This window comes from Haliotis cracherodii, unplaced genomic scaffold, assembly GCF_022045235.1.
Source record: "Haliotis cracherodii isolate W230 unplaced genomic scaffold, xgHalCrac1.p SCAF_11, whole genome shotgun sequence".
Lineage (NCBI taxonomy): Eukaryota > Metazoa > Mollusca > Gastropoda > Lepetellida > Haliotidae > Haliotis > Haliotis cracherodii.
In genome coordinates, this window is record NW_027266266.1 from 3,882,346 (window position 1) to 3,905,976 (window position 23,631).

Here is a 23,631-nt window from a genome sequence, read left to right on the forward strand (position 1 = left end):
CTGTGTCTGTGGTCACCACGTGTTGTAGCAAAAGCTCCATGGATCAAGGAATGAAGTTTGTCATGTGGGATAGTGGTGTACAAAGTTGAAAAATCCAATGTTTTGACAGAATGGAACTTGGTTCTTTTCTGAGATTGCAAAAAGTCAAGCAAATCCTTTTAAGTTTTTAGAATCCATACGGTATTAAATCCACTTGTCTCGGAAACTTTCTGTATTAAGGATTCTGGTTAGTTTTTGAGACAGGGATTTGGTGGTACATTTGCTGGACACTGCAATATATCTCTCTTTGTACAGATTTTTATTGAGCTTGGAATCCAGTACAAAAGAGGAATGGACATGTCTTCAGGTTTTAGAGTCAAGTCAAAAGTGGACAGTACTGATTTGTGGTCTTGACAGATTTCTTCCTCAGTTAACATACTGGCCTTGTATGTGGCATTATTTGATATGTCATTCATTCTTTGATCAAACAATTCATGCAGTGATACATATAATGGTTATGTTATTTGAGGCCTTGTCAGTGGGAACAACTACAAACTTTTCATGTAGGGCAGCCAGACTTTGGATAACAGCTACCTGGGACAGAATGGGTTTATTCCAATTCCGTTTCCTCTTTTTAAAATTGTTCATTCTACCAATGACAACATCATGCACTAACTTAACCCACTCTGAAAGACATTCAACAGGTTCCTCTTCTCTTTTGGCCCATTTTTGGCATATTCTTCGATAGCATCCATAATGGTTTTAAAGTTGTGATCCCATTGGTAGGAGGCTGCTCACGGTATTTTGGTCCATATTTGAATAACTGTCGAAGGTCGTTATTGTCAACAATAGAGAAGTCACCTGTGATTATATAACCTACAGGTTGATAGCAGAATGATGAGTCTCGGCAGCCACAAGTAGTCAAATACAAGCATGATCAAACAATCTAAGCTTTGTTTGTTTGTTTGTTTGTTGCTTAACCCTGCACTCCTCAATATTCCAGCTATGTGACGGCGGTCTGTAAATAATCAAGTCTGGACCAGACAATCCAGTGATTAACAACATGAGCATCGATCCATGAAATTGGGGTCGATGACATGCATCAACCAAGTCAGCGAGCCTGACCACCTGCATGGCTTGCTGAAGACCTATTCTGACCCGGATCTTCACGGGTCACAATCAGAGCCAGCCAGTACAATGGCGCCAATCAGCCAACGCACAATCTGAACATCTGATTCACCTGCGCTGTGTACAGTGGGTATAAAAAAGAATCACATGTTTCATGGAAGTATCCATTAATATATAATTAGGATTTACCTAAAACTAGGAATCAACAGGAATCCGGTAGTAAAAAACATACATGTACGTGCTGTAGTGAGTGAGTATGGTTTTACGCCGCTTTTAGCAATATTCCAGCAATATCACGGTGGGGGGGGGGGGGGGGGGGGGGGGGACACCAGAAATGGGCTTCACACATTGTACCTGTTGGGAATTGAACCCAGGTCTTCGGCGTGATGAACGAACGCTTTAATGACTAGGCTGCCCGACTGCCCCTAATAGTGCTGTAATCTTGAATACACGTTAAACCCCATTTTACCTCACCTTTCCTATCTTCACTGACAGAAAACATGAGGCAAAAAAATGTAAAATGCCAAAAGAATAATGGCAATATAATAAAACAAACGCCCAACGTCATAGCTTGAATATTGATGAGTGTGGATTTTAACAACAAATGTAAACGAAACAAATAATCAAGACAATGATAAAATTATTATATGTATTGCTGTAATATTAGAAAAGCTGCATCAAAGACATAGTCAGACAATGACAAACATCAATATACAGGGTGGTCGGAGGAGGACTTGGGATTTTGAATGGTGATTAAATATTTTTTAAGCAACTGCTACAAAACCAGATATTTTATATTTATAACTATGAGCCCGAATTCGTTCTATAGAAAAACACAATGCACGAATGTAATTTTTGTGGCAGGCAAATTTTTTTTTTCAACTGTGTGAAGCATAATTATTTTCTGTTGAATTATTGTGGACAATAATGACACTATTTTTTGGATAAAATCCTAGACGTATGTCATTGTCCCTATCAAAAGTTGAATAGGACATGTTCCAACCAGGGAGTCTAAAGGTTGTAAATACTCATGCATTTGTATATTTGTAAAGGCAAACTAATGGTTTATATAGAGAATCTAACCCTCATCCTCAAATACTAGTTTATCAACAAAAGTTGAATATTGATTACAACAAACATAAACGAAACAAATAATCGAGTGAGTGAGTGATTATGGTTTCACACCGCTTTTAGCAATATTCCAGCAATATCACGGCGGGGGACACCAGAAATGGGCTTCACACATTGTACCCATGTCGGGAATCGAACCTGGGTCTTCGGGGTGACGAGCAAACACTTTAACCACAAGGCTACCCAACCATCCCTACAAATAATCAAAACAATGATAAAATTATAATATTTCTGGCTGGTGGCGAAGTCTGGAGGACTAGCTCTACATCATCTCCATCACTGCAGCCTGGACAGGTAAACAAGTGAGTGAAAGTATGGGCAACAACTCAAGTCTGTGGAACACGATGACACACAAACAAGCAAGACAATCTCGGGACCTCTTCATAGTGGAAGTAGTACCAGTAGTAGGGAGTACAAGTCGTCATCTGGCATAAAGTAGCCACATTATAAATTTGATATCCTATAATAACTGGCAATTCCTGAAACAGGTTATGAAGTTTCAAATCACATGGATCCCCTTCACAAAATATATTATGATTGAATGCAGACAAGTCTACTTTAATCAAATAAAAGTCAAGAAAACAAAATTCGATATAAATAAAACAAGGCTTCAGATTTATGAGTGAATATGTGAAGCACCATCAGATGGCTCGGCACAATTTGATAGGAAGCATTATCTGTGATTGAACTGTGTCATGTTGCATAGGAATTGTAAGATCTTGTTACAAGAATATAGTTGTTATAATAATAATGTGGGTTTGACTAGGAGGCACTTCCTGGGAGAAGTCCCATTCACTGTCTGGGTTGCATGTAGAGGGGGCCAGGGCCCCGAGCTGATGATGAGCCTAACCAGCATGACTCAGGCTGCATCACCTAAACCTCTTTGCTGCATTTTGTATTTTAATCTGTAAATAATATTAATGCTTGAACAGTATTTTGGCATAACACAATGCATAGTGCAATATTTCCCATGATCCTTAACATTTGTTGTTGCTGTTGGTTTGTAGTTTAACACCGCAATCAGCAATATTCCAGCTATATGATGGCGGTCTGTAAATAATCAAGTCTGGACCAGACAATCCAGTCATTAATATCATGAGCATCGATCCACGTAACTGGGATCGATGACCTGCATCAACCAAGTCAGCAAGTCTCACCACCCGATCTCGTAAGTCGCCTTTTACAACAAGCATAGTCACCTTTTACGGCAAGCAAGGGTTGCTGAAGACCTATTCTACCCCGGAATCTTCATGGGTCCCTTAACATTTGTACATCGTATTGGCAGTGTAAATAATTTCACAAACCTTCAAACATTTGCCAACTATTTTAGGGGCATTTTAGAAGCTGCAGTATTAATGAAGGCAGGGTTGACTAAGCTGGGAATGACATGGCTCAAAAGTCCATGGTATTTACATTTTTACTTCAGTAGCCTCATATTAACATATACCAATTTGACTTAAACTGTGCAATATAAAATTAACTTTCATGACCATGACAGAAGGACGCTCATGTCACTTAAGAATCAGCTGATGTATGAATCAAAATACCTCCCTCTTACAAATGAATCAGAGTAACCTCCCTTTGATGAATGAATCAATGTAAGAAAAGCCTCTTACTCAATGAATTAGAGTTTGCTCCCTTTCATGAAAAAAATCAGAGTGATCTCCCTTTGAAGAAGAAAACAGTGATGTCCCTATTGGATTAAAATGGAAGAGTTTGTTCTCTTGCATGTATATCAGAGTGATCTCCCTTTCATGACTTCCCCTTTTATCTTTTATCTTTTCTCAATTCTCAGCATCATTCCATCCAATGGCTTTGGTTCAAAGGCATTTGTCTCTGGAGGTATCTGTATGAAAGAAAGAAAATCACTAGAATAACAACCCTGTCAGCAGTTTTCTCTTCATCCACTGCCATACAAGAAGTGGGTCAGCAATATTCCAGCTACATCAGTGTAGCAGTCCTATGGTAGGACTGAACACATAATGGATGTCTTGTCCACATGACTGAAGCAGGCTGACAAGGTAAGGATGTCACCTTTCAGATGAATCCACGCCCTATTCCCTCAACATCTATGTGACTGGTCCATTATGAACATGCTCAGCCCCAAGATGGGTGTCAATATAGAGGCCATAAACTGTACGAGTCTCGTGATGAGATTCAAACCAAAACATTCTGCTCCAAGGTTGGACTCTTTGTCTACATAACCACAAATCTATGGTATGACTCAGTCACAGAATTTCCAACATTTGTTCTGTCAGTCAGTATAAATGTAAAGATTAATTCAAATCTGGAGTCAAGGAGACTGCTACCTTTGTTTCCGGACCGGGGACAAAGCGGTACTTCTGGAGAATTCCTGCAATGGCCATCTTGACTGTCATATGAGCAAGCCTCATCCCGATGCAGTTCCGAGGACCAGCTCCAAACGGCAGGAACACATAGTTGTAATTCTCCGGGCGATTCTCTGGACGAAACCTATGTAGGAATAAAATTAATAACAACAACAACAACAACAATAATAACAAATCCAAGGATGTGGGACATAATCTCAATGTCAGTGTTGATTTTGTTGATGGTTCTGTACTGCTGGATCTTACAGAAATGAGTGTTAGCCTAGTGAGGTCCCATATCAAGCCGGCCAAGACTCAGTTTTTCAAGGAGAGGCTATATGAACGACCACTGCATCGAGTTAATATGCAGTGTGTTGTGAAGATCAGCAACCCTGCAGAGTCCTTCGCTTGGAAGAAGTCAGCTAGCCTGAAAAGTGAAACAGAAGGCTTTCTGTTTGCTGCTCAGGACCAGTCACTTCCCACTTGAAACCGTCAATGTGTCATTTTGCATCAAAATGTAAATATGAAATGTAGATTATGCTTTTTTGGTTGGTTGGTTTGTTGTTTAACGCCGCATTCAGCAATATTCCAGCTATATGATGGCGGTCTGTAAATAATCTAGTCTGGACCAGACAATCCGGTGATTAATATCATGAGCATCGATCCACACAATTGGGATCGATGACATGCATCAACCAAGTAAGCAAGCCTGACCACCCGATCCTGTTAGTCGCCTTTTACGACAAGCATAGTCACCTTTTACTGCAAGCATGGGTTGCTGAAGACCTACTCTACCCCGGAATCTTTACGGGTCTGTAGATTATGCAATGGATTTAATGAGACAATCCAACACATTATCAGTGGATGCCCAGCTTTGGCCCAAACACAGTATCTTAAGCGACATGATGAAGTGGCTTGATCATTTTATTACCATCTTCGCAATGCTTGTGGTTTTGACACAGAGGTCCACCCATGGTATGACCCGGAATATGTAGAGGGCATCATGGAAAATGATCCATACAAAATTCTTTGGAATAGGCCTGTTTACATTCTCAGACGTATCCAGGCCAACAAACCTGATCTTGACCTTTTTGATAAATCCAATTAAATCTTTTATGCCATTGAATTTTCTGTCCCTTTTGACACTACTGTGATTGACAAGAATCAGGAAAAACATGGCCAAAATGTGGACCTCTCTTTCGAAATGCTTCGCTTGCGTCCCAAGTACCAAGTTGTCTGTCTCCCCATTGGTCTCGATGCCTTAGGTTTGGTACCTCCCAATCTGTTGACTGACATTGGGAGAGTACCCGGGTTTGCTACCAGGAATATAGCCCTTCTGGCACTCTTCTGAAGGCTGCAGTGTTGGGGAGTGTTGGGGAGTCTTCACATTCTCCGAAACATTCTGGGTGGGTTTGACTTGGCAGCATTTCCTGGGAGAAGTCCCATTAGCTGTATGTGCTGCCTGTAGAGGGGGAAAGGGCCCTGAGCTTATGATGAGCCTAACCAGACTGACTGTGCCAGGATCACCTAAACCCTCTTTGCTGCATTTTTCATTTTAATCTGTAAATAATAATAATATATCTAGACTCATAATGAAAACAAGGCAAACCTCACAACTCTTCAAAAGGAGTTATTGAATGTTTGACCACTGCCAACTGAGATGAACACGATGAATTATTTTACCTCTCTGGGTTGTAAGTCTCTGGATCAGGCCAATTTTCAGGATCTTTATGTATGGCACCAACAGGAATGTGCACTTCAACTCCTTTCTTGAAGAGGACACCGTTAATCGTGATATCCTCTTCTGTTAGTCTGGACATCCTAGAATAGCCAAGCATGTATGATAAGATATTTGAAACATATCTTGAGATCCTCATATCATCAATCCTCATATTAACAGTTTCAACCCTAATCAGACTCGAATCACACCTTATCATGACATCCTGTTCTGCTACTCTTGAAATTGAAGAGTGAGTGCGTATGGTCTTACACCACTTTTAGCAATATTCCAGCAATATCACGGCGGAGCTCACCAGTAATGGGCTTCACACATTGTACCCATGAGGGGAATCGAACCTGGGTCTTCAGCATGAAGAGCGAACACTTTAACCACTTGGCTACCCTGCTGCCCCGGATATTCGAGAAGTGTCGAGTGTGTGGAGTAAGATAACAGAAGCATTTATTAATTACTTCTTTGTGAAAGACTGAGTGTTCTGAAGTCGGGAAAAATGTTATTTCCATTGCAGGGAACATAAGACAGGATATTTCATGCAGCAATAAGAAGGATTTAGATTTAGATTTTTATAACAATTTACTTCAGTTTAATCACGTGAGTCGAAACAGTGCACAAGTGTATTGTGGGGCCAAGCTAACTTGTAAACATCTGAAGTTCGGTGTCACTGGCAACTGTGTATTTGTTAGTTGTTTGTTGTTTAACAGCGCACTCAGTAATATTCTAGCATTTTTTACGGTGGTCTGTTAATAATCAAGTTTTGACCAGACAATCTGATGCATGCGTGCGTGCGTGCGTGTACCGATGACTACCTTATAGCTGGTGGGAAGAGTCGCAGAGTTTCCAGGTAGGCACCGTCCAGGTATTCCAACTTTGACATGCTCTCGTAATCTGGGGGCTGCTGCAAAATGGGATCAAAGTAACTTTAAAAAATGCACTTGGAAGCCATGTATAAGATCGCATCCAAATTCTGTGAGAACATTAAACGGCGCTTTCATGCAAAAAATGCCTCCCCAAAATACTATATGTTACTCTGCATACTTGCAGTGATAAATGCAGAAAAGGATGAATAATTTCCAAAGATAACATTTCAAATTAGGATCTTGAGATCAAATTAGAGACAGTGCAGCTGGGATCGTTCATGCTTCATCGACCTAGCAGTTCCAGAGAAAAAAGTGGAAAATGTAAAAGTTTCAGTCATGTCAAGGCATATCTCAGTCATGTGAACCCAAAAGAGAGAAGTAGTTTAGCACCATCGTCTGCTCCACCTGAGCAGAAGGCTGATTATGACGGCCTTTTGAACAAAGTTTCAGCTTTCTTTGCCTTGTGGTTCACAGGAATAAGACTTTAAAACAAAATAACTAGCTACAAAATTACAATGATGACTACACAACAAAAAAGGATCTCACTATCAGGCCCCACCAGGGCTTCAGGCATGACTTACAAATATCAGCTCAAAAATTTGATGAAATGGTCCCTGTGAATTTGAATAAAAACATCTCTGGTTCTGAACACATAATAGTCATTACCATCAACATAATGTGAAATTAAACGAAACTGTTACTTACCCCATTGAGAACGCGGTCAATCTCCTCTATCAGTTTGTCCTGGCAGTCCTGGTTGGTTGCTAGGTTGTAGGCGAAATACGCCAAAGTCAGGTTTGTAGTTTCATATCCAGCAGTAAGAAACAGGACAGCATTGCCCAGAATCTCATCGTTTGTCATGCCTTTGGGAAAAAGTAAAAATATCATGCTACATTTTGTTGTACATTTTGTAGTTCATTATTATGTAATAGAGTGATTGTGTGAATCTGTTTAATGCCACAGGAAGCCATTTGCAATCTTCATCATGACAGCGTGTAAATAATTCAGACCGGGTCTGGCAAAGAAACTGCTGACTGCATGAGAGACAGTCCACGCTGACAGGGTGCAGTGACACACAATCATCCAGGTCTGAGACAGTCCATACTGACAGGGTGCAGGGACACACAATCATCCATGTCTGAGACAGTCCACGCTGACAGGGTGCAGTGACACACAATCATCCAGGTCTGAGACAATCCACACTGACAGGGTGCAGTGACACACAATCATCCATGTCTGAGACAGTCCATGCTGACAGGGTGCAGTGACACACAATCATCCAGGTCTTAGACAGTCCACACTGACAGGGTGAAGGGACACACAATCATCCATGTCTGAGACAATCCACACTGACAGGGTGCAGTGACACACAATCATCCAGGTCTGACACAGTCCACACTGACAGGGTGCAGTGACACACAATCATCCAGGTCTGAGACAGTCCATGCTGACAGGGTGCAGTGACACACAATCATCCAGGTCTGAGACAGTCCACACTGACAGGGTGCAGGGACACACAATCATCCAGGTCTTAGACAGTCCACACTGACAGGGTGCAGTGACACACAATCATCCAGGTCTCAGACAGTCCTTGCTGACCGGGTGCAGGGACACACAATCATCCAGGTCTGAGACAGTCCTCACTGACAGGGTGCAGTGACACACAATCATCCAGGTCTGAGACAGTCCATGCTGACAGGGTGCAGTGACACACAATCATCCAGGTCTGAGACAGTCCATGCTGACAGGGTGCAATGACACACAATCATCCAGGTCTGAGACAATCCACACTGACAGGGTGCAGTGACACACATTCATCCAGGTCTGAGACAGTCCATGCTGACAGGGTGCAGTGACACACAATCATCCAGGTCTGAGACAGTCCATGCTGACAGGGTGCAGTGACACACAATCATCCAGGTCTGAGACAATCCACATTGACAGGGTGCAGGGACACACAATCATCCAGGTCTGAGACAGTCCATGCTGACAGGGTGCAGTGACACACAATCATCCAGGTCTGAGACAGTCCATGCTGACAGGGTGCAGTGACACACAATCATCCAGGTCTGAGACAATCCACACTGACAGGGTGCAGGGACACACAATTATCCAGGTCTGAGACAGTCCACACTGACAGGGTGAAGGGACACACAATCATCCAGGTCTTAGACAGTCCACACTGACAGGGTGAAGGGACACACAATCATCCATGTCTGAGACAGTCCATGCTGACAGGGTGCTGTGACACACAATCATCAAGGTCTGAGACAGTCCATGCTGACAGGGTGCAGTGACACACAATCATCCAGGTCTGAGACAGTCCATGCTGACAGGGTGCAGTGACACACAATCATCCAGGTCTGAGACAGTCCATGCTGACAGGGTGCAGGGACACACAATCATCCAGGTCTGAGACAGTCCATGCTGACAGGGTGCAGTGACACACAATCATCCAGGTCTGAGACAGTCCATGCTGACAGGGTGCAGTGACACACAATCATCCAGGTCTGAGACAGTCCATGCTGACAGGGTGCAGTGACACACAATCATCCAGGTCTGAGACAGTCCACACTGACAGGGTGTAGGGAGACACAATCATCCAGGTCTGAGACAGTCCACGCTGACAGGGTGCAGGGACACACAATCATCCAGGTCTGAGACAGTCCACACTGACAGGGTGCAGGGACACACAATTATCCAGGTCTGAGACAGATGCCATAAAGATGTCTCCACTATCTATTCACCTTGGACAGACATCTGAAAGTCTACACTACCTATTCACCTTGGACAGACATCTGAAAGTCTACACTATCTATACACCTGGGACAGACATCTGAAAGTCTACACTACCTATTCACCTTGGACAGACACCTGAAAGTCTACACTATCTATACACCTGGGATAGACATCTGAAAGTCTACACTACCTATTTACCTAGGACAGACATCTGAAAGTCTACACTATCTATTCACCTAGGACAGACATCTGAAAGTCTACACTATCTATTTACCTGGGACAGACATCTGAAAATCTTCACTACCTATTCACCTTGGACAGACTTGATTGGGTGGTCAGACTCGCTGACTTGGTTGATGCATGTCATTGTATCCCAGTTGCAAGGATCGATGCTTATGACATCAATCACTGGATTGTCTTGTCCAGACTCGATTATTTACAGACCGCCATCATAAAGCTGGAATATTGCTGATTGAGGTGTTAAACAACAAACAAACATTTGAAACTCCTCCTTATATCTCCTCTGCACAGCTCACCTCTTCTCAATGACTTGTCCATCTCCACGTAGGAATCGGAGTCTTTCTCCTCCTGTTTCACCTCCAGCTTATGGGAGTTAAGCATGAGCTGCAGGAAGTCTCTCCGGCTCTGGTAGACAGTGAGTGAGTGAGTGAGTGAGTGAGTGAGTGAGTGAGTGATATGGAGGAGAGAGCGATATGGTGGAGAGTAAGTGAGTGAGTGATATGGAGGAGAGAGCGATATGGTGGAGAGTGAGCGAGTGAGTCAGTGAGTCAGTGAGTGAGTGATATGGAGGAGAGAGTGATATGGTGGAGAGTGAGCGAGTGAGTCAGTGAGTGATATGGAGGAGAGAGCGATATGGTGGAGAGTGAGCGAGTGAGTGATATGGAGGAGAGAGCGATATGGTGGAGAGTGAGCGAGTGAGTCAGTGAGTGAGTGATATGGAGGAGAGAGCGATATGGTGGAGAGTGAGCGAGTGAGTGAGTGATATGGAGGAGAGATCAATATGGTGGAGAGTGAGCGAGTGAGTCAGTGAGTGAGTGATATGGAGGAGAGAGCGATATGGTGGAGAGTGAGCGAGTGAGTGAGTGATATGGAGGAGAGAGCGATATGGTGGAGAGTGAGCGAGTGAGTGAGTGATATGGAGGAGAGAGCGATATGGTGGAGAGTGAGCGAGTGAGTGAGTGAGTGATATGGAGGAGAGAGCGATATGGTGGAGTGAGTGAGTGAGTGATATGGAGGAGAGAGCGATATGGTGGAGAGTGAGTGAGTGAGTGATATGGAGGAGAGAGCGATATGGTGGAGAGTGAGTGAGTGAGTGAGTGAGTGTTATGTAGGAGATGAGTGATATGGTTGAGAGTGAGTGAGTGAGCTTTATGTAGGAGATGAGTGATATGGTTGAGAGTGAGTGAGTGAGTGTTATGTAGGAGATGAGTGATATGGTTGAGAGTGAGTGAGTGTTATGTAGGAGATGAGTGATATGGTTGAGAGTGAGTGAGTGAGTGATATGTAGGAGATGAGTGATATGGTTGAGAGTGAGTGAGTGAGTGATATGGAGCAGAGAGCGATATAGTTGAGAGTGAGTGAGTACTGTATTTTCTTGACTATAGTGCATTTTGATGTTTTTTTCCCCCAACGGAAAGACATTACAGTGAGCACGTAACACCGGAAATACCATGTCAACAAATCCATACTGAAGTATGCTAATTAATCATGTAATTACACTGTCTGGCTATAAAAAGTGTTCTATGTATATCTGGACTCATGTTTGTAACTTATTTCATAAATCTTATTAAAAATTCCTTTTAATATTGCTTTAATCAATTTTGGTGAAATTGTATGTGAAGATCTCACAACTCACCGTTCGTAACAGCAACCGCGGTCAGATTACCACTATTGACTCCTTGAAACAAACTTTAGTTGACAGAGAATGGATTCATATATCATAAATGCCATACTTTGACTCGTTAAAATTCACATTTGTAACAGTTTGACAATTCTATGTCAACACGTCATTCTCGCGATCACTTGCGCGGGGGAGCCTGGACGGTGACTGGTCAAACTGGTTCCATGTGAAAAATAATAACGGGCAATAGCGATCAGCTGCTTCGCTTAGGGTTATAATTATTTTAAATATAATTAGTAAAAGCTGCAACTAGAATAAGAAGATATTGGAATATATTATTCCTGATAAAGAAATAGTTTCAGAAACAATTTTTGCCGATCCTTGCATTAAAATCCTGTAAAGTTATATGATTAATTGGGTGTGTCTTGACCGAATCACCGGTAGATTCCAAGAAAACGTGTGTATAGCTGTGTATTTTAATCCCTGGATGTAAAACAATGCCTAGTAGAAGAAAAAATACATTTTAATCTGTAAATCAACATGTCTGGTGATTTTTTATCTCAAATTTCAAATTTGTACTGACCAAGTTTCTCATCACCCGTTCGTTTACCGGATTTCGGTGAAGGGGTACGGTGGGTGTAATTCTTTCTGCGCATAATATTCTCTTTTTTTTGTGGGTTTCATGCATCTATATGTAGGCTATCCATTGTTTCATGCATCTATATGTAGGCTATCCATCGTTTCAAGCATCTATATGTAGGCTATCCATTGTTTCATGCATCTATATGTAGGCTATCCATTGTTTCATGCATCTATATGTAGGCTACCCATTGTTTCATGCATCTATAAGTAGGCTATCCATCGTTTCAAGCATCTATATGTAGGCTATCCATTGTTTCATGCATCTATATGTAGGCTATCCATTGTTTCATGCATCTATATGTAGGCTACCCATTGTTTCATGCATCTATATGTAGGCTATCGATTGTTTCATGCATCTATATGTAGGCTGCCTATTGTTTCATGCCTCTAAAGTAAGTAGGTGAGAGAAGCGGCAGTGTCGTATTCATATCAAGTCGCAGTTTGGGCTTGATGTATTAATTTCACGATTTACAGATTCATCTGCAAGGTTTAGTGTGAAAGGGTTTGTTACTTTAGAGGTATCTAATGGAATTAAATACCTGATTTTGATCCTACTTTGACCAATCAGAATCCAGCATTCTTATGTGTCATGGTAAACTTATCTTTAACAAGTTTTTACAAATCAGTTTATTGTTTGAGGATTCTGTGCGTTATGAAAGTAGTACTCACAATGTTAAGTTCTCTTCTGTCTGATATGGTCTGGAGCACAGCCTTGGTGAAGAATTTTCGACAACCAGCATCAATCATCTTGAAACCAACAGCTTCCAACAATTTGGTCATGAAGGGAAACAAAGCTGCAACAAGAAAGTTTTCCTACAACAGCGACAGGGTGTTGATGGAAGCACAGCATCTGTTGCTTTTACAGAAGTGACTGACCAGTGGATTTATTCTGTCAAAGATGAACCCAGGGTTATCAAGGGATCACTGTTGACAGTTTTAGCCAGAATTTATTCAATTTCTGGTTAAAACTTGTCCTGTCATAACAGGAAGCAGCCCTATCTCCACCTTATCCTGAACACCTAAAAATATTTGCCCCAGAAACAAGTATTACTTCCGGGTAAGGAAAACATGTTCCCGATTTCAAACAATCACATGCTCAATTATTTCTATTTGAAACCATGGGCATACACTCATACAAACTTTGTCATGCAAACACATGTTTTGGATCTGTACACAAAGACACAGAACTTAATTCAGAATGATCATTCCAGTGACCTTGACCTTCAATGAAGGTCACTCAAACCTAACTACTTTTGGCCCAAGCCTAAGGATCATAAGTACCAACAATGACCAGTTCTTGAGTTATCTCAAACACATTATTTATTTTAGCATATGAACTTGAGAGTGAATTTGACCTTCAACATCTGTGACAAGTACTTCAAGAACATTTCAAAGTGCTAACCAAGAACAAAATCAAATGTCCCGAGGAGGAATTCAATGTAACAACGAAAATATGGCTCCTTATTGAAGGTCGGTCACCGTGACCTTTCATCACTTGTCATACATCTGTATTAGTGATGTCCAGTGAAGGGTATTTGCCAGCATTTTGTACAGCAATATAGAATCATGTGTTGCAATATAGAATCATGTGTTGCAATATGTACCACAATATACTGCATGTGTGTGTAACTTGGTATGAACTTGAAAAGAAATAACCCAAATGACAAAAAATATATAATAATTGATTTTCTGATCATGTTTTCTTTCTTAAGTCCGACATTGGACCTCCCCCGTCAAACATGATGTACAGGTAGCTGCTCACCAAGTTTCGCTTGTTTCCGATCACTGAAATCAGTGAATCTAATTTCAGAATTTCAGAATTTCAATTCACATTAAGTCGCAAACCCAATATACCGGTATTATTCAAATGTATTGTGATACATGTTCATTATTATTCCATATCGTGGTATACTGGTAATACTGCGCATCTCGAATTTGTTTTCAAATCACATAAAAACTACATGTATAAGATTTAAAATATCAGCAAAAATCAGCATCTCGGTAAACTATACTTTACGATTGGCCTTCAATGTGACCTTGACTTAAAATGTAGGTCACTAACAACCTTTCCGCATCTCGACCCAAAGGAATGCTGGGACTAAGTGTTATTGACTTTCAGCTAATCCTTCTCTCCGGAAAACAAACATTTTTGGTCCGGACCTTTGACGTGACATATCAATTTGTCACAAATATTTCCAAGGGATATTATTAGAGATTTCCCTGATGTGACATGAGATGACCAATCACCCTGTGGTTACCAAGACAAAGCATAGCACTGGAGGTGGTCAAATTCAGGCAAAACCCCAAAGCATCAACATTTACATGAGGCTGCTAAATAAAAATATTCCTAAACAGCATAAGTTTGTTTGATGTGTGTTTAAAGTTCCATGAAGGAATGGGAAACAGTTTTTAGTTGGAAAGATACACGCTGAAATCAAAGTCAAAGATGTATTTGCAAAGTTCCATATAAGAACAGTGAATGTTTCTTGTGTTCTGAAACTTACAGCAGACCATAAAAACAACAATCAGTTTGAGTCCTCTTTCTGTCATCTTCCGAGCGTTGATTATAAAGGCATTTTCAGGGTCTGCCTGGCAGTCAGCCTCAATGCCGAATGCTGTAGAGGCGATGACATCCAGAGAATACAGCCCAAATATGCTGGAACAAATTAATGTCACATTTTAAACTTTGAGGACAGTGTCAACATGTTTCTATTCACTTCTTTGAATATATTTTCTTCACAATTTCAAATTGGATGCTTTTATTCACTTCTTCTAATATTTATTCACAATTTCATATGGGTGAGTGAGTGAGTACAGTTTTATGCTGCTTTTAGCAATATTCCAGCAATATCCCCGTGGGGGACACCAGAAATGGGCTTCACACATTGAACCCATGTGGGGAATCGAACCCGGGTCTGCGGTGTGACGAGCGATGCTTTATCCTCTAGGCTACCCCACTGCCCAAAATTATATGGGATTGTTGCTGTAGTATCTCAAAGTGAAAATGGCCTTACAAATGATTCTGAAGTTACAGGTGATTGTCTAACGACATCAATCCACTCCACCATTTATTTTGTCAACTTCTATGACAAGGGACATTTCCTGCTTAGAATAAGTGAGTGAGTGATTGTTTAATGCACAGTCAGCAGTATTCAAGCTACAACATGATGTAAATAACTGGACCAGGCAAACCAGAGACTGAAAGCATGTGCAACAATCCACACCTTCAGGCAATGATGACACAAATCAGCCTGTCCACCCGACACAATGTTACTGGACCCTTGCACCAAGCATGAGCAACAATCCACACCATCAGGCAGTGATGACACAAATCAGCCTGTCCATCCGACACAATGTTACTGGACCCTTGCAACAAGCATGAGCAACAATCCACACTACTAGGTCATGATGACACAAATCAGCCTGTCCACCCGACACAATGTTACTGACCCTTGCACCAAGCATGAGCAACGATCCACACCATCAGGCAATGATGACACAAATCAGCCTGTCCACCCGACACAATGTTACTGGACCCTTGCACCAAGCATGAGGAACTGGGGACATCTTCAGCCCCGGAATCTACACAGGGACTCTCAACTTATGAGTTTTAAGTTTACTTACTCTCTCATTTTGACTGTTTTCGTGCCTTCTTCTGTAGTTTTCCAGAGGTTTGTCACTAGAGAAGCCATGCAAGTCTGCATCAGCGGTATCATCTGTCAATAAATATTCCTCCATTCAGTCCTATAACCACTGAATCATTCCAGTCATAGTATAGTTCCTTAATTTGAAGTATGATGGCTACATGGCGAAGCTGAGGGTGTATTAAGGATCAGGGAATTATATTTTTTCTCTCTTGATTCAAGTAGGGTCAGCTGTACTTGTGAACGTGGGACTCAGGACAATCAGGACATGACATGACCTGAGCATGACCTGAGCATGACATTACCTCCTTCATCCTGCCTGCTGTGAACGTGGGACTCAGGATGCCTCGAATGAACTTCCAGTGATCATCAACCAAGAAAACAAGTGACTCCTTAAACAGTGGGTCTCGAGGAAAGTTGGAGCCTTTCTGAAAGTTTAAATAAGATTGCAACAGCACTGTAGCTCTGACATCCATTTAAGAACATTTACTGTCAGCGATGATGTTCAAATATTTTCTGCAACAGGAATTTGAGATACCTGCACAAAGAGTTTGAGCCAATGATGACTTGTCTGCGAGATCATTTAGTTTTGGATGGTGGATATTTATCAAGTCAGACCAGAATTCCGTGAGGAACTTTACAGACACCATGGCTGGCACCATTCACACAACCTTTCATGTGTATGGTGCCTTTAGAGGAGATGTGGCAATGTGATTGTCAGCAAATGGAGAAATGGCAAACTGACTTAATTCCAATCACATAAAATAAAGGTGAAAGAAGCAAACATGCAGTCTGTTTTACCACCTGCTCCAGGAGCAACCAAGTGAAGCAATCAGGTTGCACACCAAAATATTGGCTGCACCATTTTATCATACATGTACATTGAAACACTCTATTTTCAGCTATTTGAATATCATATAAATTCAAAGAGAAAATAAACTTGAGAATGTGCTCCAGTGCTTATTTTGAGGAAATCTGTATATGGCTTTTCACACCTTGATATCCAGTAAACAACCTAAAACAGAAGTTTCAAAGTGTCTGTTTGTTGTGATTGTAACCTCATGAGTGACTGTTCTCGTGCCAATCATGAAGAATTAGTTCTGCAAGATCGCTGTATTCAGACCTGTGTACTTCACTATTTTCATGAACTTTTGTTTCCTGGATTCTAAAAGATCTGCGGCAAGTTTTAAAAGAATTCAGTTTTCTATTTTTGTTAAATTTGACTGCTGCTGTGCACTTGTGGTGGGAAAGGTTACCTGCACTGTCAAACCACTACAAGCAGTCAAACCACTACAAGCAGTCAAACCACTACAAGGAGTCAAACTTGTATAACGGTCAAACCAAGCAATCCAGTCCTGGGGACCAGTTATATCCTGGGCCAATTAAAGTGAGGTTTCACACTGGGATTTATTACTTACTGAGCGGTTAATGAACGATGCAAATTCCTTAACTGTGATCTGTTTTATTATGTCAGTGTCGGCAATGAGGTATATCGGTTGGCGCATATGGAAAAGACTGGAAAAAATAAAAATATATTTATAATAGATCAGTTAATTTAGATTAATTGGATTCAGAGGTGATGTCAAAACACAGTAATGTTGATGTAAACTGACGGACAAAAGAAAATACCACTTTACCCGAGCAACGTGAGCTCCCCTGGGTGTGATACAGACAAGAGCCACCCATGCCCACATTGCCAGTGCTTTGGGTTGCTCCTGTGTTGCTGTAACTAACCTGATACAACCTTATAGATAGAGAGACCAGGCAGATATCAGTCAGGCCAAGAACAGGTAGACCCAGGGTAACAATGCACAATGAAGACCTGTACTTGTGCACATTGCATCTCCGGAACGCCCTAGGGCATATGCTTAGATGACAGATATTGGCAAGGCAACTCAGGCCTCAAGGAATTTGGGTTCACAGACTTTACAGAGAACAGTTATTGACAGAGCAACATCATTTTCAGAGAAATTTGTACAACATGGTGTCCCTTTTGACAATGCGGGGCCCCATACAGCCTGAATCGAACAAAACGTCCTTGCAGCAAACAACGTCAATGTCTGCTGTGGCCTGCACTCTCACTAGACATGTCCTCCAAATAACATCTCTGGGATGACATGGCTCGTCATGTTTGACAGCGACCACATCCCCCAGCCTAATGACAAGAACTGATCCAGGCCTTTCAAATGGCGACATATCGCATGTGGTATAATCAGGTGACTGACTATTTTTGTGTGACGGAGAATTTTGTATGTCTTGTAGCAGGGGGTTGTCATGCACGATATTAATGTGACCTCTCATTGAACTTGAGCGAATTTAGATGTGTGAGCCCTTTGTTGATAACATTGAAAGCTTGTTATTACCTATGATTTGCAGGACTTTCTTGAATTGAAATTCAGTTGCATTATCTTTAAACTATCTGAATATCTGAAATATAGTACTTACCCTACAACCTTGCCGTATTTCTCAATTATCTGTTGGTCATGTTTAGAAATGGTCCCCTAAAATGGAAAGCAAATTCTTTAAAATAAAAACAATGACTGGTTTAAAATGAACCTCATTACCCGAGGTGCAGAAGCTCACCTTCATTCACATACAGTGATTCCTCGAAATACCGCTGTCATTGGGGTCCAAGACACAGGTGGCCCAGTCGTCTAAGGCGCAGCAATTCGCTGTGCAGAGTTGCTTCCCTTGGGCACGCCAGAAACCTATTATTGTGGGTTCGAATCCCGGTTCGCCCAAATTATGTTTCTAGGTTTGTCAGCACCAAACCCGTGCTCGTGGGTTTTACCGAAGTGGTAAACGTCTGACACCTGCATCACTTCGGGCTTTCCTCCCACATTAAGCTGACACGCCGTGATATGACGGGAATAATGTTAAAAGCGGTGTTAAACCCAACTCACTCACTCACTCACTGATACCTGGGGACATGCTGTTTTGATATTTTGGGATGTGTCAATAGTGAGTTCGTATATCTGACTGAAAATGTTAAGTTGAAGGTTTTTTTAACGTTCAGAAGTGAAACAGTCTTTTTAACTGTGACATGTTACTATTGGTGGGTTTTTTTATTCAAACAAAATCTACACTACATATATGATAATCTAAAATTACATAATTATTTTATAGAAGACTCTTCAAGAGCCCTTAAGTTCAGTTCCAAATGATGGACCCATGAGAGGTTCAGAGTTCACAGGTGTGTTGTGTTGTTGACTTTTAGGATTCATCATGTTGTAAACATCTTGGATTCTTTTTTAAGTTTGATATACACTTAAGAGAAAACAAAGGGCAAATTAATTGAAACTCATAATTTTGACTTGATCACTATTAGTTCGAATATCATGCGATTTATCAGATTGGCACCAGTGTTTCAGGAAACATGTCTTATCAATACCCACAAGAAATTCTGAATATCTTGCCTTTCCCAAGTTCACAGACCTTCAATGCAAGAAATCAAAAGATGATGGTTTAACTCACATATTTCTTGTATTGACCAAGTGCTCCAAATATTCCTGGCTTTGGACCGGGAATTCCCAACTTCTTGAAGAATCCATGTGTCCAGGTGGTGTACCTGAAACACGGGGGAACAGACTGTGTGAGTGAATAGACTGTGTGAGTGAATAGACTGTGTGAGTGAACAGACTGTGTGAGTGAATAGACTGTGTGAGTGGACAGACTGTGTGAGTGAATAGACTGTGTGAGTGAATAGACTGAGTGAGTGAACAGACTGTGTGAGTGAATAGACTGTGTGAGTGAACAGACTGTGTGGGTGAATAGACTGTGTGAGTGAATAGACTGTGAGTGAATAGACTGTGTGAGTGGACAGACTGTGTGAGTGAATAGACTGTGTGAGTGAATAGACTGTGTGAGTGAATAGACTGTGAGTGAATAGACTGTGTGAGTGAATAGACTGTGTGAGTGAATAGACTGTGAGTGAATAGACTGTGTGAGTGAATAGACTGTGTGAGTGAATAGACTGTGTGAGTGAATAGACTGTGTGAGTGAATAGACTGTGTGAGTGAATAGACTGTGTGAGTGAACAGACTGTGTGAGTGAATAGACTGTGTGAGTGGGCTGTGTGAGTGAATAGACTGTGTGAGTGAATAGACTCTGTGAGTGAATAGACTGTGTGAGTGAATAGACTGTGTGAGTGAACTGACTGTGTGAGTGGGCTGTGTGAGTGAATAGACTGTGTGAGTGAATAGACTGTGTGAGTGAACAGACTGTGTGAGTGAACTGACTGTGTGAGTGGGCTGTGTGAGTGAATAGACTGTGTGAGTGAATAGACTGTGTGAGTGAATAGACTGTGTGAGTGAATAGACTGTGAGTGAATAGACTGTGTGAGTGAATAGACTGTGTGAGTGAATAGACTGTGTGAGTGAATAGACTGTGAGTGAATAGACTGTGTGAGTGAATAGACTGTGTGAGTGAATAGACTGTGAGTGAATAGACTGTGTGAGTGAATAGACTGTGTGAGTGAATAGACTGTGTGAGTGAATAGACTGTGTGAGTGAACAGACTGTGTGAGTGAATAGACTGTGAGTGAATAGACTGTGTGAGTGAATAGACTGTGTGAGTGAACAGACTGTGTGAGTGAATAGACTGTGTGAGTGGGCTGTGTGAGTGAATAGACTGTGTGAGTGGGCTGTGTGAGTGAATAGACTGTGTGAGTGAATAGACTGTGTGAGTGAATAGACTGTGTGAGTGAACTGACTGTGTGAGTGGGCTGTGTGAGTGAATAGACTGTGTGAGTGAATAGACTGTGTGAGTGAATAGACTGTGTGAGTGAACAGACTGTGTGAGTGAATAGACTGTGTGAGTGAATAGACTGTGTGAGTGGACTGTGTGAGTGGCCTGTTTTTACTTTTGTTTTTTGTTGAACACCACACTTATAATATGGATCTGACAATCCAGTGGTTGACATCATGAGCATCGACCTACGGAATTGGGATACAATGACATGCATCAACCAAGTCAGCGAGTCTGACCAAGTTTGTTGCCTCTAATGACAAGCATAATCCCCTCCTACGGCAAGCATGGTGTGCTGAAGACCTATTCTAACCTGGATCTTCACGGGTTGTTTTGAGGTATAGCTGTAGTAGTAGTAGTATATAATGAGCGTTATTAAAGAATAAACAACGAGTGGGTGCTGTTTACTAAAACACTGCAGGGTGCAGCCCTGAGTTGTTTATTCTCCCGGCAGTGTTTTACTGTACGATATACAATGACCACTAGTTGTTTACTTCTTATATGAGATATCAACATTACGTACAGCCTCTTTAAGGATGTTAATAAAAAGTTACCCAGATCTTCACGGGTTGTGTTTTGAGGTACTGCCACAGTAGAATATTAAGTGATATTGTATAATATACCTATAGGAGGCACTTTCAATGTGCAATAGAGGCATGATGGAAACTGTCATATCACAGGGGGTGCAATAACCAGACCCATTTTACACCCCTTGTCCCCCTTGTCGGTCTGATATGGCTTGTCAATGCAATTGGGGAGCAGTGCACTTTACCGGGCGGACTTTTTCAGATCCAATTAGCGCTGTGGGGGCTCGAACAGGTTTCGCCGGCTCACCGTCTTGGCTACTTAATGCGTTAATTAGACAACGCTCTACCACTGGACCACAAGGGCTTTCACATGTAATCAGTGCTTGTTTAACAGGTCATTAGCACCCCATTAATAAGCATGCGTATATCAGAAAACAATGAGTTGCACATGCGTGTCACGTCACCGTCTGCTCTCCCATTAATCTTTTCTTGAAACCTCACCCACCATTGTTTATGTCAACATGACTAACCAATCGCCTTAACTGGATTAACGCTTGAAAAGGTAAGAAATTATGGCTAACCCTTGCCCAAAGCAAGCTAACCCTAAGGCCGAAAAGCGGTGTTTGATCGTAAAGACGTGTAAGTTTCCCTAAGACCGAAAACGGGTGTTGGATCATAAAGACGTGTACGTTTCCCTAAGACCCAAAATGGGTGTTTGATCGTAAAGACATGTAATTTTCCCTAAGACCGAAAATGGGTGTTGGATCGTAAAGACGTGTAAGTTTCCCAAAGACCGAAAACGGGTGTTGGATCGTAAAGACGTGTAAGTTTCCCTAAGACCGAAAACGGATGATGGACCATGAAGCGAGAGTCACAGGAGCGTGAGGCACGGTAACAGTATAGCGAGACAGCGGTAGCACTATAGGGTATTAACTGACTGGATGGTAGAGGTCAGGCTGCGCCCGGTAAACTGCATTGTTGCCGCATCTTGAACTGAACAATCAACATTAGCCTGGGTGGTAAGAAATTGGAGTTATGTCCCTTAGTGCATTGTCTACTCATCTTGCTCTCCCATGGCAGTCTTCCAAACAAGGTAAGACTGTTTTGCATTCTCTTGCAAAACAAATGCATTTTATAATTTGATGTCATGGTATATTTTAAAAATGTTATTATATGCCAGTTTTCATATCATACCTCACATCAACCCAAGACCCCCTTATCAAGACAAGACCCCCAAATCAGCCCGAGACCCCCCTATCAACCCAAGACCCCCATATATACCCAAGACCCCCCTCTCAACCCGAGACCCCCTTATCAACACAAGACCCCCCCTATCAACACGAGACCGCCCCCTATCAACCCGAGACCCCAGATCAGCCCAAGACCCCCCCTCTCAACCTGAGACCCTCCTATCAACCCGAGATCCCTCTGTCAACCGGAGACCCTCCTATCAACCCGAGATCTCCCTATCAACCGGAGATCCTCCTATCAACCCGAGATCCCCATATCAGCCCGAGACGTTTGGAATGTCATACCCTGGGCTGGGGGTCAAGGGTAGAATATGTGACGCAGAATTAAGTCAACCTAGAAATGAGACCAATGTCAAACAGACTTTATAGATTTGTGGGGTAATAAAAGGGGCAATTGACGCACAGTTTCAAGGCATAGGCCATCAAGGTTACCGACCCAGCTGATGACAGTGAGATTTTACACTGTAGGGGTCGAGAGTGAAATTGCGCAAGATTCTGCAATAACATTTCTAGTCCCTACACAGCAACTAATGGGACTTATTGATATTTGAGGTGAAATTACTATCACACCATGTCAGTGTTTGCATTGAGGTGACTCAGGGCTATATAAATAGAATCTGCTTCCAAAACAGGTGAAAATACGACTCAACAATGCAACAGACGAATGAGATGACAACTCACCAATACAACCCAACGACAGCCCCGGCCCCGACAAGGACGAGCTTGTAATCCGTTGACAGTCTAACAACTAACTCAAGCCCTTCTCCTGCCTTCTCTTTTATAAACCCCGCCGTCTCCGGAGACAACAACTTCTCCACAGTTGACCACAACCTCTCCATAGCTTGCTACTTCTTGAACTGTTCAACGGTGTTTACACTGTGAACGGTAAAAGTAAAAAACGGCAATACCCATTAAGGCTACACAGTTTTTACACAAAACGGCAACGGCCTAGTTCGAACCTAAAATGACAGTACCGTATTCGACGTAATAAGCGTCTAGGGCGCTCTCAAAATTAGAAATAGGGGGCTCTTATTGGAATATTATTTTGGTGAAAAAAAACAG

General features: G+C 41.9%; 1 protein-coding gene across 1 annotated transcript; it reads right to left on the reverse strand.

Moving 5' to 3' along the window:
- Positions 1 to 1,742: 1,742 nt before the first annotated feature.
- Positions 1,743 to 23,421, reverse strand: LOC139456117 (cytochrome P450 3A24-like). Its single transcript, XM_071237650.1, has 14 exons — positions 23,251 to 23,421; positions 19,521 to 19,614; positions 18,492 to 18,547; positions 17,465 to 17,561; positions 16,352 to 16,474; positions 16,027 to 16,118; positions 14,907 to 15,058; positions 13,072 to 13,196; positions 10,436 to 10,544; positions 7,866 to 8,023; positions 7,110 to 7,198; positions 6,249 to 6,386; positions 4,548 to 4,710; positions 1,743 to 4,084 (listed from the first exon to the last, which is right to left on the reverse strand). Exons 1-14 carry the CDS (start codon positions 23,406 to 23,408, stop codon positions 4,013 to 4,015), a joined length of 1,626 nt encoding a protein of 541 aa, XP_071093751.1. The 5' UTR covers positions 23,409 to 23,421; the 3' UTR covers positions 1,743 to 4,012.
- Positions 23,422 to 23,631: the final 210 nt, after the last annotated feature.

What these genes read in the sequence shown, in the direction of transcription:
- LOC139456117 (XM_071237650.1), bottom strand. Translation starts at nt 23,408, where the DNA reads ATGGAGAGGTTGTGGTCAACTGTGGAGAAGTTGTTGTCTCCGGAGACG. An exon ending in GCTGTCGTTGGGTTGTATTG is followed by an intron (nt 19,615 to 23,250) that starts GTGAGTTGTCAT and finishes CCCGTGTTTCAG; the next exon opens with GTACACCACCTGGACACATG. An exon ending in CATCGTTCATTAACCGCTCA is followed by an intron (nt 16,475 to 17,464) that starts GTAAGTAATAAA and finishes TTAAACTTTCAG; the next exon opens with AAAGGCTCCAACTTTCCTCG.